Here is a 17,681-nt window from a genome sequence, read left to right as displayed (position 1 = left end):
ACTAGACACTGTCTGCCTGTTCATGTGTCCACTCCACTCCCTGTTAGTTAGGGAGAATAACAATGTTCCTCCCTTTTCTACTCTCTTTTTGGGGGTGATTTGTGAGGTAATGGGGACGAGGCATTATTTGCTACCCCCAGATGAGTATTCTGTTTCATTTTGAGTGAGATGTGGACATGACTGATCTCTCTTTGAGGTGGTCATCTCTTAGCCTGTCAGCAAAGAGAGATTCATAATTAAGAATGTAAATGTTTGAAAGATGCACAGCTTGTACTTTTCTTACTGAGCACGGATAAATGTCCGCTTGGTACTTTCTCTGAGGTGGAGATCAGCTCTGATCTAGCAGCATGGCTGACCAGTCCACCTGCTGATCTAGCAGCATGGCTGACCAGTCCACCTGCTGATCTAGCAGCATGGCTGACCAGTCCACCTGCTGATCTAGCAGCATGGCTGACCAGTCCACCTGCTGATCTAGCAGCATGGCTGACCAGTCCACCTGCTGATCTAGCCATGAAACAGACAGCTGTTTCAGCTCAATAAGACCAGGGTTGATAGCTCCCCTGGCAGAAAGATGGAAGAACGAGAGAAAGAAGAGGCCGAAAGAGAGAGATCTATCCCTTTCAAATCTGTCCATGATGTCAGACAATGTATCATTAGGCTGAATGATTGACTTTAGGCTAACATTTCTGTGGACTTGCGTGTGTGTACTTATGTGCACACATGCACATGCCAGCACTAGAATAGGTGAATATCATCATCACTGTACTTTGATCTGGTTAGAACCACGACAGGGTTCCTCTAACTACATACATTAACTCACCTGAAACGCAGGGCTCAATGAGTTCAGAGACCCTACCGGTTCGATGGGCTTCAGATACATCTGCTCAGGTTTTCAACAGTCTGCAGGATGTCACAACTGTTTATCTGTATGTACTGTACCATCAGAGATATGGTGGTTTATATACAGTACCAGTAAAAAGTTTGGACACACCTACTCATTCAAGGGTTTATCTTACTATTTTCTACATTGTAGAATAATAGTGACGACATCAAAACTATGAAATAACACATGGAATAATGTAGTAACCAAAAAAAGTGTTAAACAAATCAAAATATATTTTAGATTTTAGATACTTCAAGTAGCCACCCTTTGCCTTGATGACAGCTTTGCACACTCTTGGCATTTTCTCAACCAGTTATGCCTGGAATGCTTTTCCAACAGTCTTGAAGGAATTCCCACATATGCTGAGCACTTGTTGGCTGCTTTTCCTTCACTCTGCGGTCCAACTCATCCCAAACCATCTCAATTGGGTTCATGTCGGGTGATTGTGGAGGCCAGGTCATCTGATGCAGCACTTCATCCCTCACCTTCTTGGTCAAATAGCCCTTACACAGCCTGGAGGTGTGTTGGGTCTTGGTCCTGTTGAAAACAAATGATTGTCCCACTAAGCATAAACCAGATGGGATGGCGTATCACTGCAGAATGCTGTGGTAGCCATACTAATTAAGTGTGGCTTGAATTCTAAATAAATCCCTGACACTGTCACCAGCAAAGCACCCCCACACCATCACATCTCCTCCTCCATGCTTCATGGTGGGAACTACACACTATCATCCGTTCAGCTACAATGTGTCTCACAAAGAAACGGCGGTTGGAACCAAAAATCTGATTCACACAGTCTCCTCTGAACAGATAATACAGGTCTTCATCAACTTTGCCATCTCTTTGTGAGATGCAGGGTAGGTGAACGGATGATCTCCACATGCATAGTTCCCACCATGAAGCATGACATGTGTCTGTTACTTGAACTATGTGAAGCATTTATTTGGGCTGCAATTTCTGAGGCTGGTAACTCTAATGAACTTATCCTCTGCAGCAGAGGTAACTCTGGGTCTTCCGTTCCTCTGGCGGTCCTCATGAGAGCCAGTTACATCATAGTGCTTGATGGTTTTTGCGACTGCACTTCAAGAAGGTTCTTGAAATTTTCCGCATTGACTGACCTTCATGTCTTAAAGTAATGATGGACTGTCGTTTCTCTTTCCTTATTTGAGCTGTTCTTGCCATAATATGGACTTGGTCTTTTACCAAATAGAGCTATCTTCTGTGTACCACCCTACCTTGTCACAACACAACTGATTGGCCCAAACACATTAAGAAGGAAAGAAATTCCACAAATTAACAGGCACACCTGTTAATTGAAATGCATTCCAGGTGACTACCTCATGAAGCTCGTTGAGAGAAGGCCAAGAGAAGGCCAAAAGGGTGCAAAGCTGTCATCAAAGCTGTCATCATGGCTACTTTTAAAGTTTTGATGTCGTCATTATTATTCTACAATATATTAAATAAAGAAAAACCCTTGAATGAGTAGGTGTGTCCAAACTTTTGACTGGTACTGTACATGTACATATGTAGGATCTTAATTTGAGCCAGTTTGCTACACAAGAAAAATAATCCTGCAGAAACTGGAAATGTTAAATTTTGTGTGGATATAGTTAATATACATTTTTATAGGGGTTGATACATTTTTAGTCAGGGAAAATCAAGTCTGAAATTTCATAGTGTAAATTACACATTTCAGAAGCCTTTTTAAACCTTGCACGAAAGTTCTTCGGCAACAGGGTGATCAAATTGAGATCCTACATCTGTGAGTACTGTACCATCAGATATATGGTGATTTATCTCTGTGTGTGCTGTACTGTAGGTTCAACAGCATTCCTGTTAAACTTCCACTGTCTGTGGGTGACTGATGAATGTTCAGTTCAGTACAGCTATGCTACAGTTCAGTAACGCCCCCCTGTCCTAATCCATCAATAGACAAAGTAAAGACATGTTTCAGGTTTTACTAGTCATATGTATGGGATACACATGGTATACACTGTCCAACAAAATGCTTACTTACAGGTTCCTTCTCCACAATGCAACAACAATAAGAAATAATAAAAGATAAGAATACCAACATAAAGTAAATGGCTCAATAGAACTGAATAAACACAATTTAAAGTCCAATATTTACACGTGTTTTGGGAAAGTGGGATTGGGAGGTAAGACTTTACATTTGTACAATCTGTCCAAATGATGTCTTCCTTAGATGTTAGATATGATTATAAGACTTTATTAAGAGGTCTTACATGCTCATGACTTTGCAGTATACCTCCAGGTAAAGTGTTACAGATGTTCAAACGGGTTCACCTGTAACCAATGTGTGTTTTTGTTTCAGGGTTTCATTGGTCCTCCTGGTATAGCTGGTCCACCAGGGCTAGAAGGGGAGAGAGTAAGTATCACCTTTTTATTTTTTAGTTAACCTTTATTTAACTAGGCAACCTTGATTCATATGTGCACCTAATTAAGTGTCTGTCAGGAATGATCCATTATGCTGTCTATTTGGATTAGGTCTAGGATATAACCAAGACTACTGGTTATACTCCTCTTGAACCTTCCATGTAGATAAGGGTTGAGGGTCATAAATATAGGGAAACTCTGATCTAACCAAAGGCAATTCATGTTGTATTTCATCTGTTTTGGAGCTATGAAGCAACAGGAAAAGATATGTGGTTGGCCTTGTTAATTGTAACTTATTTATAGATACAAATGTTTGCTGATACTTACAAAGCAGTTGATCCAAGTACATTGATCTCTCCTCAGGGAGTTCTTCCATAAGGACAATAAAATGTCTAATAACTACATTTTCCACATTGTTGTATGAGTGGAAAATATGCTCTTCCATCATGAAATAAATCAAACGTCTTTGGAAGGTAGTACAGTGTTTATGATCCCCTAATAACTCAGCTTGCTCTCTTAGCCTGGCAGTACAGTGTTTATGATCCCCTAATAACTCAGCTTGCTCTCTTAGCCTGGCAGTACAGTGTTTATGATCCCCTAATAACTCAGCTTGCTCTCTTAGCCTGGCAGTAATGTCCAATCAAGAACATACATTCATTTATTCTGTGGGGGAGGCCTTTAGGATAGAATCTTTTCATATGAATTACTTAGTAAATGGCATTCACTTATCCACACCTGAGAGTTAAGTTACATTTTCCCTTTTTCTTTTTTTCCAGGGTATTCCCGGTCCGGTTGGGAAGAACGGTCCCAAAGGAAGACAGGTAACGGATCCCACTACACCCACACCACACAGCTTTGAACCCAGAGATATTACTGGAGAGGTAAAAGGGGAACATGCCACATTCATCTCTGTCAATAACTGTGGTCCAAATTGTGGAAAAAGTAATTTGCTATCAAGAAGGTGGAAGGCTGGGGGGTAACTGGAGGGGGTTGAATCACTACAGCTCCTGACAGAGAAGTAGATGGGAAAGGAGAGGAGAAAATAATGAGAGGAGGAGGCGTGAGGAGAGAAGAAAAAAAATTAGAGGAGGTGGCGTGAGGAGAGGGGGAAATACCGGTGGGAAAGAAGGGTTACACAACCCCTAAACATGTACATCAGATTTTCCTAAAGAAGTAGTACTTTACCCTCAACACAGGAAGCCCGACATAATTTGTATGCTCTGAGTGTTTGCTGCTAATGTGCAAATTCACTCGACACAGTCAGTGACAAAATAAAAAAATCACACACATACAAAAAGAAAAGATTACTTGTGAAATAGAAACACCCTCTGGACAGGATGCCAACAACAGGAGTGTATGCGTAGCCTGGCATTTTGTTCGGCATTTGAGTGATTCTCTCTCAGTGCCAGTCAGGGTGGCATAGGAAAACAGTGTCTCAGATACAGAGAGAGTAACCAAAGGCCTTACATGGGGAAGCAGGTAGCCTAGCAACAGGGGGTTAGGACTCATCAGAACATCACACAATATGCAATAAAGATCGTTGTGTAGGCAGGCAGGGAGGGCCTTAAAATTGTGTAATGAATAACTTTTGTTTTGTGTCCAGGGAGTTGTTGGGGGTGTTGGTGAAAGGGGTCCTCCTGGTCCTGATGGTGACCAGGTAAGATCTACGTCCCTCCTCCTCCTCTTAACCTGTTGCCAAGTTTGTGGACTCTATTCAATCTCTAGTAAAAACTCAGACCCTCCAGGAAGTATTTAGTGCAGCCCTGCTTTAGATGCCCTATGTCTTTTGATAGATTAGCTTTGCAGAGCTGAGCTGGGCTGAGCTGGGCTGAACTGGGCTGAGCTGGGCTGGGCTGAGCTGGGCTGAGAAATGTAATGTGTATCCTGCTGTAGACAGAGTAGTTGTTCTCATTTGGCCTCAGAAATGCTAGGGATGACTCTATACAACCTCTGTATGGTTTAGATTAGAACACTCCCTGCACTGTCTATGTTTCTGGATCTGTCATTGAGTATGCTTACACGCACACAATAATATGATTAGTCAGATTAATATAATAGATTGATTTAAAAGTTGACATGCTTTGCAAGACAAATGATTTCCTTAATCATGTTTACGTGGACACATCTGAAATCAGGCTACTGATGGGACTTTGATAAATGCAGAAAATAACCAATCAAATAGACATTCTACCACAGTGACCATGTTATTTTTGGGAACGCTATTTGATTCTGAGTTCGGACATATAAAGTTCATATGTGAAAATTATTTCTAAGATGCATACTTTCAGTTTTTCCAAACTCACTTCACTTGGGAAAAATAAGGAAGCTTGCGCTGCTGGTGCTAGCACATGCACAGATCAAATAGACTGCTGGTGCTAGCACATGCACAGATCAAATAGACTGCTGGTGCTAGCACATGCACAGATCAAATAGACTGCTGGTGCTAGCACATGCACAGATCAAATAGACTGCTGGTGCTAGCACATGCACAGATCAAATAGACTGCTGGTGCTAGCACATGCACAGATCAAATAGACTGCTGGTGCTAGCACATGCACAGATCAAATAGACTGCTGGTGCTAGCACATGCACAGATCAAATAGACTGCTGGTGCTAGCACATGCACAGATCAAATACACTGCTGGTGCTAGCACATGCACAGATCAAATAGACTGCTGGTGCTAGCACATGCACAGATCAAATAGACTGCTGGTGCTAGCACATGCACAGATCAAATACACTGCTGGTGCTAGCACATGCAGAGATCAAATAGACTGCTGGTGCTAGCACATGCACAGATCAAATAGACTGCTGGTGCTAGCACATGCACAGATCAAATACACTGCTGGTGCTAGCACATGCACAGATCAAATAGACTGCTGGTGCTAGCACATGCACAGATCAAATAGACTGCTGGTGCTAGCACATGCACAGATCAAATAGACTGCTGGTGCTAGCACATGCACAGATCAAATACACTGCTGGTGCTAGCACATGCACAGATCAAATAGACTGCTGGTGCTAGCACATGCACAGATCAAATACACTGCTGGTGCTAGCACATGCACAGATCAAATAGACTGCTGGTGCTAGCACATGCACAGATCAAATAGACTGCTGGTGCTAGCACATGCACAGATCAAATACACTGCTGGTGCTAGCACATGCACAGATCAAATAGACTGCTGGTGCTAGCACATGCACAGATCAAATACACTGCTGGTGCTAGCACATGCACAGATCAAATACACTGCTGGTGCTAGCACATGCACAGATCAAATAGACTGCTGTTGCTAGCACATGCACAGATCAAATACACTGCTGGTGCTAGCACATGCACAGATCAAATACACTGCTGGTGCTAGCACATGCACAGATCAAATACACTGCTGGTGCTAGCACATGCACAGATCAAATACACTGCTGGTGCTAGCACATGCACAGATCAAATAGACTGCTGGTGCTAGCACATGCACAGATCAAATACACTGCTGGAACTCTGATTCAGGCCTTTACATGTCCTAACAATTGGAAAGATTGCTCAGAAAGCCAGGTGTTTTAATTGGTGTATACTTACTTCGATTATGACCTGACGCAGATTAAGATAAGCAGAGTAAGGTTTTTACATGACTAATGCCATACTTGGCCAAGTGCCATAATCAGTTTTTCCAAATTGTTAACACACATTTTCTGAAACTACATATCAGGTACTCAAAACTCTAAACACAAAACACAAAACATTTAGCCAATTTCCCCAAACCCCACAGACATCTTGCAAAATTAAACACAGTAATCAAAATCATGTACTCGCAGCACAAAATGAAACACACACACATCAAATGGATCTAACTTAGCCCATCTGTAAATAGCCCATCCAACCAACCAACTACCTACCTCATCCCCATATTTGTTTTTGTTTTTCTGCTCTTTTGCACACCAGTATTTCAACTTAAACATCCTCATCTGCACATTTTTTACTACAGTGTAAATTGCTAAATTGTAATTACTTCGCCGCTATTGGCCTATTTATTGCCTTACCTCCTTAATTCATTTGCACACACTGCATATAGATTTTTCTGTTGTGTTATTGACTGTACGATTGTTTATCCCATGTGTAACTCTGTGTTGTTTTTGTCGCACTGCTTTGCTTCATCTTGGCCACGTCGCAGTTGTAAATGAGAACTTGTTCTCAACTGGCCTACCTGGTTAAATAAAGGTGAAATAAAATAGAAAATTAAAGTGACAACCGAGATAACACTAATGTGACGTATTCAAAACACTACTATCAGAACCTATTTCAGTGTACAGTTAAGATGTTGTTATACTGTATATTGTTTGTGTGTACTCAAACAAGAAATGAACACAAATGCAAAACATTTTTATGTTTTATATTTCAACATGACTCAATACATCAAACAATAAGCACACATACAGTAAACATGCAAACATACAGTAAATATATTTTGCCAATGTAAAGGAAGAAAAATATTCCTATTTGTACTACTGTACTGTATGTTAGATCAATTGTATAGATAAAGAAACTGTCAAATATAAATCATAAATCAAGAAACAAATACTCCATTGAGAAAACAAAATCAGTCATGTCTGTTGTTTTGGTCTGGCCACAGATTTTCATCATCACAGGTGATATTTTCACAGTCGCCCGAATATCATCAGAGATTACTCTCCTTGTTCTTGGTCTTCCTCCTCCACCTCTACCACCACCTCCACCTCCACCTCTACCACCACCTCCACCTCTACCACCCACTCCACCTCCACCTCTACCACCACCTCTACCACCACCTCTACCACCTCTACCACCACCTCTACCACCACCTCTACCTCCACCTCCACCTCTACCACCACCTCCACCTCTACCACCACCTCTACCACCACCTCCACCTCCACCTCTACCACCACCTCTACCACCACCTCTACCACCACCTCTACCACCTCTACCACCACCTCTACCACCACCTCTACCTCCACCTCCACCTCTACCACCACCTCCACCTCCACCTCCACCTCTACCACCACCTCTACCACCACCTCTACCACCTCTACCACCACCTCTACCACCACCTCTACCTCCACCTCCACCTCTACCACCACCTCCACCTCTACCACCACCTCTACCACCACCTCCACCTCCACCTCTACCACCACCTCCACCTCCACCTCTACCACCACCTCCACCTCCACCTCTACCACCACCTCTACCACCACCTCTACCACCTCTACCACCACCTCTACCACCACCTCTACCTCCACCTCCACCTCTACCACCACCTCCACCTCTACCACCACCTCTACCACCACCTCCACCTCCACCTCTACCACCACCTCTACCACCACCTCTACCACCACCTCCCACTCTACCACCACCTCCACCTCCACCTCTACCTCTACCACCACCTCTACCACCACCTCTACCACCACCTCCACCTCTACCACCACCTCCACCTCTACCACCACCTCTACCACCACCTCTACCACCTCTACCACCACCTCTACCACCACCTCTACCTCCACCTCCACCTCTACCACCACCTCTACCACCACCTCTACCACCACCTCTACCACCACCTCCACCTCCACCTCTACCACCACCTCTACCACCACCTCTACCACCACCTCTACCACCACCTCTACCACCACCTCTACCACCACCTCCACCACCACCTCTACCACCACCTCTACCACCACCTCCACCTCCACCTCTACCACCTCTACCACCACCTCCACCACCACCTCTACCACCACCTCTACCACCACCTCCACCTCCACCTCTACCACCACCTCTACCACCACCTCTACCACCACTTCTACCACCACCTCTACCACCACCTCTACCACCACCTCTACCACCACCTCTACCACCACCTCTACCACCACCTCCACCTCCACCTCCACCTCCACCTCCACCTCTACCACCACCTCCACCTCCACCACCTCTACCACCACCTCCACCTCTACCACCACCACCACCTCCAGCTCCACCTCTACCACCTCTACCACCACCTCCACCTTTACCCCCACCTCCACCTCCACCTCTACCTCTACCACCACCTCCACCTCCACCTCTACCACCACCTCTACCACCACCTCTACCACCACCTCTACCACCTCTACCACCACCTCTACCACCACCTCTACCTACCCCCACCTCCACATCCATCTCTACCCCCACCTCCACTTCCACTTCTACCTCCACCTCTACCACCACCTCCACCTCCACCTCCACCACCTCTACCAGCACCTACACCTTTACCCCCACCTCCATCTCCACCTCTACCTACCCCCACCTCCATATCCATCTCTACCCCCACCTCCCACTCTACTTCCACCTCCACCTCTACCCACACCTCTACCTCCACATCCACCTCCACCTCTACCCCCACCTCTACCTCCACATCCACCTCCACCTCTACCTACCCCCACCTCAACATCCATCTCTACCCCCACCTCTACCTCCACCTCCACCTCTACCCCCACATCCACCTCCACCTCCCCCTCTACCTCCCTCTCTACCTCCACTCCTCCTCCACCTCTACCCGCACCTCCACCTCGACCTCTACCACCACCTCCACCTCCAACTCTACCACCACATCTAACTATACCTCCACCTCTACCTCTACCACCACCTCTAACTATACCTCCACCTCTACCTCTACCACAACCTCTACCTATAACTCTACCTCTACCCCCATCTCCACCTCCACCTCTACCTCAACCTCTACCTCATCTCTACATCCATCTCCACCTCTACCTCTACCCGCACCTCTACTTCCACCTCCACCTCTACCTCTACCTCTACCCCAACCTCTACCTCTACCTCCACCTCTACCTCATCTCTACCTCCATCTCCACCTCCACCTCTACCTCTACCCCCACCTCTACCTATACCTCTACCTCTACCCCCACCTCTACCTATACCTCCATCTCTACCTCTACCCCCACCTCCATCTCTACCTCCACCTCCATCTATACCTCTACCTCATCTCTATCCCCACCTCCACCTCTACCTCTACCCCCACCTCTACCTCCACCTCTACCTCTACCCCCACCTCTACCTCCACCTCTACCTCTACCGCCACCCCCACTTCTACCTATACCTCTACCTCTACCCCCACCTCCACCTGTATCTCTACCCCACCTCCACCTCTACCTCCACCTCCACCTCTACCTCCACCTATACCTCCACCTCCACCTATACCTCCACCTCTACCTCCACATCTACCTATACCTCCACCTCTACCCCCACCTCCACCTATACCTCCACCTCCACCTCTACCTCCATCTATACCTCCACCTCTACCTCCACCTCCACCTCTACCTCCACCTCTACCTCCACCTCCACCTCTACCTCTACCTTTACCTCTACCCCCACCTCCACCTCTACCTCCACCTCCACCTCTACCTCCACCTCCACCTCTACCCCAACCTCCACCTGTATCTCTACCCCACCTCCACCTCTACCTCCACCTGCACCTCTAACTCCACCTATACCTCCACCTCTACCTCCACCTCTACCTATACCTCCACCTCTACCTTTACCTCTACCCCCACCTCCACCTACACCTCTACCCCCACCTCAACCTATACCTCTACCTCCATCTATACCTCCATCTATACTTCCACCTCTACCTCCACCTCTACCTCTACCCCCACCTCTACCTCCACCTCTACCTCTACCGCCACCCCCACTTCTACCTATACCTCTACCTCTACCCCCACCTCCACCTGTATCTCTACCCCACCTCCACCTCTACCTCCACCTCCACCTATACCTCCACCTCTACCTCCACATCTACCTATACCTCCACCTCTACCCCCACCTCCACCTATACCTCCACCTCCACCTCTACCTCCATCTATACATCCACCTCCACCTCTACCTCCACCTATACCTCCACCTCTACCTCTACCTTTACCTCTACCCCCACCTCCACCTCTACCTCCACCTCTACCTCCACCTCTACCCCAACCTCCACCTGTATCTCTACCCCACCTCCACCTCTACCTCCACCTGCACCTCTACCTCCACCTATACCTCCACCTCTACCTCCACCTATACCTCCACCTCTACCTCTACCTTTACCTCTACCCCCACCTCCACCTCCACCTCTACCCCCACCTCCACCTATACCTCCACCTCTACCTCCACCTCTACCTTTACCTCCACCCCCACCTCCACCTCCACCTCTACCTCCACCTCCACCTCTACCTCCACTTTTACCCCCACCTCCACCTGTATCTCTACCCCACCTCCACCTCTACCTCCACCTCCACCTCTACCTCCACCTATACCTCCACCTCTACCTCCACATCTACCTATACCTCCACCTCTACCCCCACCTCCATCTATACCTCCACCTCTATCTCCACTTCTACCTCCACCTATACCTCCACCTCTACCTCTACCTTTACCTCTACCCCCACCTCCACCTCTACCTCCACCTCCACCTCTACCTCCACCTCCACCTCTACCTCCATCTCTACCCCAACCTCCATCTCTACCCCAACCTCCACCTGTATCTCTACCCCACCTCCACCTCTACCTCCACCTGCACCTCTACCTCCACCTATACCTCCACCTCTACCTCTACCTATACCTCCACCTCCACCTCTACCTTTACCTCTACCCCCACCTCTACCTTTACCTCTACCCCCACCTCCACCTCCACCTCTACCCCCACCTCCACCTCCACCTCTACCCCCACCTCCACCTCCACCTCCACCTCCACCTCCACCTCCACCTCTACCTCTACCTTTACCTTTACCTTTACCTCCACCCCCACCTCCACCTCTACCTCCACCTCCACCTCTACCTCCACCTCTACCCCCAACTCCACCTGTATCTCCACCCCACCTCCACCTCTACCTCCACCTCCACCTGTACCTCTACCTCCACCTATACCTCCACCTCTACCTCCACCTCTACTTATACCTCCACCTCCACCTCTACCTCCATCTATACCTCCACCTCTACCTCCACCTCTACCTCCACCTCTACCTATACCTCTACCCCCACCTCCACCTATACCTCCACCTCCATCTCTACCTCCACCTCTACCTCTACCCCCACCTCCATCTCTACATCCACCTCCACCTCTACCTCCATCTCTACCTCTACCCCCACCTCCATCTCTACCTCCACCTCTACCACCTCTACCTATACCTCCACCTCTACCTATACCTCCACCTCCACCTCTACCTCCACCTCTACCTCTGCCTATACCTCCACCTCTACCTATACCTCCACCACCTCCACTTCCACTTCTACCTCCACCTCTACCACCACCTCCACCTCCACCTCCACCACCTCTACCAGCACCTACACCTTTACCCCCACCTCCATCTCCACCTCTACCTACCCCCACCTCCATATCCATCTCTACCCCCACCTCCCACTCTACCTCCACCTCCACCTCTACCCACACCTCTACCTCCACATCCACCTCCACCTCTACCCCCACCTCTACCTCCACATCCACCTCCACCTCTACCTACCCCCACCTCAACATCCATCTCTACCCCCACCTCTACCTCCACCTCCACCTCTACCCCCACATCCACCTCCACCTCCCCCTCTACCTCCCTCTCTACCTCCACTCCTCCTCCACCTCTACCCGCACCTCCACCTCGACCTCTACCCCCACCTCCACCTCCAACTCTACCACCACATCTAACTATACCTCCACCTCTACCTCTACCACCACCTCTAACTATACCTCCACCTCTACCTCTACCACAACCTCTACCTATAACTCTACCTCTACCCCCATCTCCACCTCCACCTCTACCTCAACCTCTACCTCATCTCTACATCCATCTCCACCTCTACCTCTACCCGCACCTCTACTTCCACCTCCACCTCTACCTCTACCTCTACCCCAACCTCTACCTCTACCTCCACCTCTACCTCATCTCTACCTCCATCTCCACCTCCACCTCTACCTCTACCCCCACCTCTACCTATACCTCTACCTCTACCCCCACCTCTACCTATACCTCCATCTCTACCTCTACCCCCACCTCCATCTCTACCTCCACCTCCATCTATACCTCTACCTCATCTCTATCCCCACCTCCACCTCTACCTCTACCCCCACCTCTACCTCCACCTCTACCTCTACCCCCACCTCTACCTCCACCTCTACCTCTACCGCCACCCCCACTTCTACCTATACCTCTACCTCTACCCCCACCTCCACCTGTATCTCTACCCCACCTCCACCTCTACCTCCACCTCCACCTCTACCTCCACCTATACCTCCACCTCCACCTATACCTCCACCTCTACCTCCACATCTACCTATACCTCCACCTCTACCCCCACCTCCACCTATACCTCCACCTCCACCTCTACCTCCATCTATACCTCCACCTCTACCTCCACCTCCACCTCTACCTCCACCTCTACCTCCACCTCCACCTCTACCTCTACCTTTACCTCTACCCCCACCTCCACCTCTACCTCCACCTCCACCTCTACCTCCACCTCCACCTCTACCCCAACCTCCACCTGTATCTCTACCCCACCTCCACCTCTACCTCCACCTGCACCTCTAACTCCACCTATACCTCCACCTCTACCTCCACCTCTACCTATACCTCCACCTCTACCTTTACCTCTACCCCCACCTCCACCTACACCTCTACCCCCACCTCAACCTATACCTCTACCTCCATCTATACCTCCATCTATACTTCCACCTCTACCTCCACCTCTACCTCTACCCCCACCTCTACCTCCACCTCTACCTCTACCGCCACCCCCACTTCTACCTATACCTCTACCTCTACCCCCACCTCCACCTGTATCTCTACCCCACCTCCACCTCTACCTCCACCTCCACCTATACCTCCACCTCTACCTCCACATCTACCTATACCTCCACCTCTACCCCCACCTCCACCTATACCTCCACCTCCATCTATACATCCACCTCCACCTCTACCTCCACCTATACCTCCACCTCTACCTCTACCTTTACCTCTACCCCCACCTCCACCTCTACCTCCACCTCTACCTCCACCTCTACCCCAACCTCCACCTGTATCTCTACCCCACCTCCACCTCTACCTCCACCTGCACCTCTACCTCCACCTATACCTCTACCCCCACCTCCATCTCTACATCCACCTCCACCTCTACCTCCATCTCTACCTCTACCCCCACCTCCATCTCTACCTCCACCTCTACCACCTCTACCTATACCTCCACCTCTACCTATACCTCCACCTCCACCTCTACCTCCACCTCTACCTCTGCCTATACCTCCACCTCTACCTATACCTCCACCACCTCCACCTCTACCTCTACCTATACCTCCACCTCTACCTCCACCTCTGCCTATACCTCCACCTCTACCTATACCTCCACCTCTACCTATACCTCCACCTCTACCTATACCTCCACCTCTACCTATACCTCCACCTCTACCTATACCTCCACCTCCACCTCCACCTCTACCTATACCTCCACCTCTACCTATACCTCCACCTCTACCTATACCTCCACCTCTACCTATACCTCCACCTCTACCTATACCTCCACCTCCACCTCCACCTCTACCTCTACCTATACCTCCACCTCCACCTATACCTCCACCTCTAGCTATACCTCCACCTCTACCTATACCTCCACCTCTACCTATACCTCCACCTCTACCTATACCTCCACCTCTACCTCCACATCCACCTATACCTCCACCTCCACCTATACCTCCACCTCTACCTATACCTCCACCTCTACCTCTACCCCCACCTCTACCTATACCTCCACCTCTACCCCACCTATACCTCCACCTCCACGTCTACCTCCACCTATACCTCCACCTCTACCTCCACCTCTACCTCCACCTCTACCGCCACCTCCACCTATACCTCTACCTCTACCAAGTTTGCTTCCGTTGTTCTCGAAACACAGGAGTACTCACCTGTGGCCTGTTTATCCATACCAAAGGTCTGATTGCAAAGTGCACATGTGAAGGTGATCAATTGGTAATTGAGCTTAGTTTGTTGAACAGTGTTGTTTTTCATTTACACACAAGATATCTTAGTTGTGAAGATTGTACCAAAGGTAGATAATTGTGTGTTGTATTTTCCCAGATATTTGTTATAGAATTGCAATCTGAGTATTAAACAAAACATGTGCCATTAGTATTGCAGATTTGGTGGATGGTTCTACTAAATGAGATACAGGTTTGGGTCATTGTGCCTCATGGGCCAGTTTTAGTGTGTAAACAATTGAGAAAAACTGTAATATCGAATTATTAGTGTGCGTGTAAATGTACTGTATACCTCTGGATGGATGAGCTCAGCCCAGGCCCAGCGGTCTGTAACGTCTTAGAGCTCAATGTGTTGAGATGATATGTAATCCATTAAGATTAGTGGGGATGTGTCGGGCAGAGTTCATTCAAAACAGCAGTTAGAGGGGATATCTTTATTGAGCCGGAAAAGTATGCTGCAGATTATCAACTTTGTTTCTTCTCTTCTGTTTTTTCTGAGCCTTTTTATTCATTTAAAAAGCACTGTAAAAGCACTGTAAATACACTGTAAAACCACTGTAAAAGCACTGTAAATACACTGTAAAACCACTGTAAAAGCATTGTTTAATGTAGACTTACAAGCAGTGAAGAAGAGAGTTGTGTAGTATGATTAGCTGTATCTGGGTGTGCCAGCCTGCATGATATATTCATTTGGAGAAAAGCTTTATTATCCTGTGTGTGTGTGTGTGTGTATGTGTGTGTGTGTGTGTGTGTGTGCGTGCGTGGGTGCGTGCGTGCGTGCGTGCGTGCAGGCATGCATGCATGCATGCATGCGTGGTTTGTGTGTGTGTCTGTGTGTGTGTGTGTCTGTGTGTGTGTGTGTGTGTGTGCGTGTGTGCGTGTGTGCGTGCGTGCGTGGTTTGTGTGTGTGTCTGTGTGTGTGTGTGTGTGTGTGTGTGTGTGTGTGTGTGTGTGTGTGTGCATTGCTACCCTGTACTCATGATGTTCCTGGGCTCTTTTACAGGGGCTTGCTGGAGGTGCTGGCATGGGGGGCTTTCCTGGCCTAAGGGTGAGTATCACACAACATTACATTACACACCATGTCTTAATTCATCTGTTGTGTTTTGATCAAGATCCATCGTTTTTAGCTTTATGCCATTGTGTGTTTAGTGTTCTAGAGGTTGACTACAGTAGGATCTTACCACTGACTTTGAATGTAGTGTACATTCATTCATTTTCTCATTCATTCATTCTGGTATGTTTGATTTTGATGCAGTTCAGGGAAGATGGGATGTAGTAGGGTCTGATGCTGTTGATTACTCTCTAGAGTACTTCTCTCATACAGTGTATTATAAACACATCAAGCTAAACCCATATTTGTATGTAGATTAGATGTTTTGATGATGCTTTGGATACTGGGAGAGTTAAATGTTTGATGAATGGGGAATCTGCTCTGACTTGCTTTAATACTTGGAAATATCTAGCTAGTGCCAGTGCTTTCAGGCACCATGCAAATTCTCAATCCGAGGTCATTTGTTTTGAATGGCAACAACATATTCCTCACCATGCCTGCTACTGTGCAATGCTTAGTGCTGCACCATGACCTGCCAAAGGCTTGTAGGCCTGTCAAGCACATGTTGGACCATTAAGGTGTATGACTTAACAAAATGTACGTACACAGAAAACAAGTGTGCAATAAAAATCTAAAACCAAAGAACATAATTATTTTCACAATGTCGAGGTGTGAGACAGGGCTGCAGTTTGAGTCCAAACCTTTTCAACATTTATATCAATAAATTAGCAGACATGTTGGACCATTCTCCAGCCCCAGGACACTATTTGACACATGTAAAATACCTGCTATATGCTAATGATTTGGTTCTTCTATCACCAACCAAAGAAGGTCTTCAACAGAACCTTAACATTCTAGAGAAATATTGCCATGATTGGGCCCTGGTAGTATATTTCAAAAAACTAAAATCATGATTTTCCAGAAAAAACCCAGATGTCAGAAACACAAATATAAATTCACTCTGAACAACATCATAATTGAACAGACTAAAAATGACTCATAACTTCGTCTGAGTGAGAGATAGGGAGAGAGAGCACAGAGACAAAAAGAGAGAGTTTCCTCAGCCATAGTCACAGCAGCCGGTCGTAACTCAACCTCTATACCGTAACTTAACTGTAAATTGACTTGACTACTGTGACAAGATGCCCGCCAGGCAGCATGGCCCCCAGCCTTCCAGGTTTCTGATTTGACTCAGATGAATGACTCTGACCTATCCCTACAAATCAACCTCTTCTCTCTGGACAGGACAGGACATGACTGGACATGGTCAGGTCAGGCTGCTGGAGGTTAGGCCTGCTGGGGAAAAGCAGCCAGCTCTATCTAATCCAGCTGT

The 17,681-nt window shown here is 47.6% G+C and overlaps 1 protein-coding gene across 3 annotated transcripts in view; it reads left to right on the top strand.

Annotated features, from left to right (window-relative positions):
- LOC120055000 (collagen alpha-1(XXIV) chain-like) overlaps positions 1-17,681 on the top strand; it is a 234,981-nt gene that overhangs the window by 81,117 nt on the left and 136,183 nt on the right. For all 3 annotated transcript variants that reach the window (XR_005477653.1, XM_039002817.1, XM_039002816.1), the window contains 4 exons: positions 3,219-3,272; positions 4,057-4,101; positions 4,884-4,937; positions 16,301-16,345. Coding sequence is in view for 2 of the 3 variants with exons in the window: in XM_039002817.1 (XP_038858745.1) it covers positions 3,219-3,272; positions 4,057-4,101; positions 4,884-4,937; positions 16,301-16,345 (198 nt within the window). In the remaining variant the exon portion in view is untranslated. The remainder of the gene's footprint in view (positions 1-3,218; positions 3,273-4,056; positions 4,102-4,883; positions 4,938-16,300; positions 16,346-17,681) is intronic.

The sequence above is a fragment of the Salvelinus namaycush genome, chromosome 10 (genome assembly GCF_016432855.1).
Source record: "Salvelinus namaycush isolate Seneca chromosome 10, SaNama_1.0, whole genome shotgun sequence".
Classification (NCBI taxonomy): Eukaryota; Metazoa; Chordata; class Actinopteri; order Salmoniformes; family Salmonidae; genus Salvelinus; species Salvelinus namaycush.
This window is presented reverse-complemented; position numbering and strand designations above follow the sequence as displayed.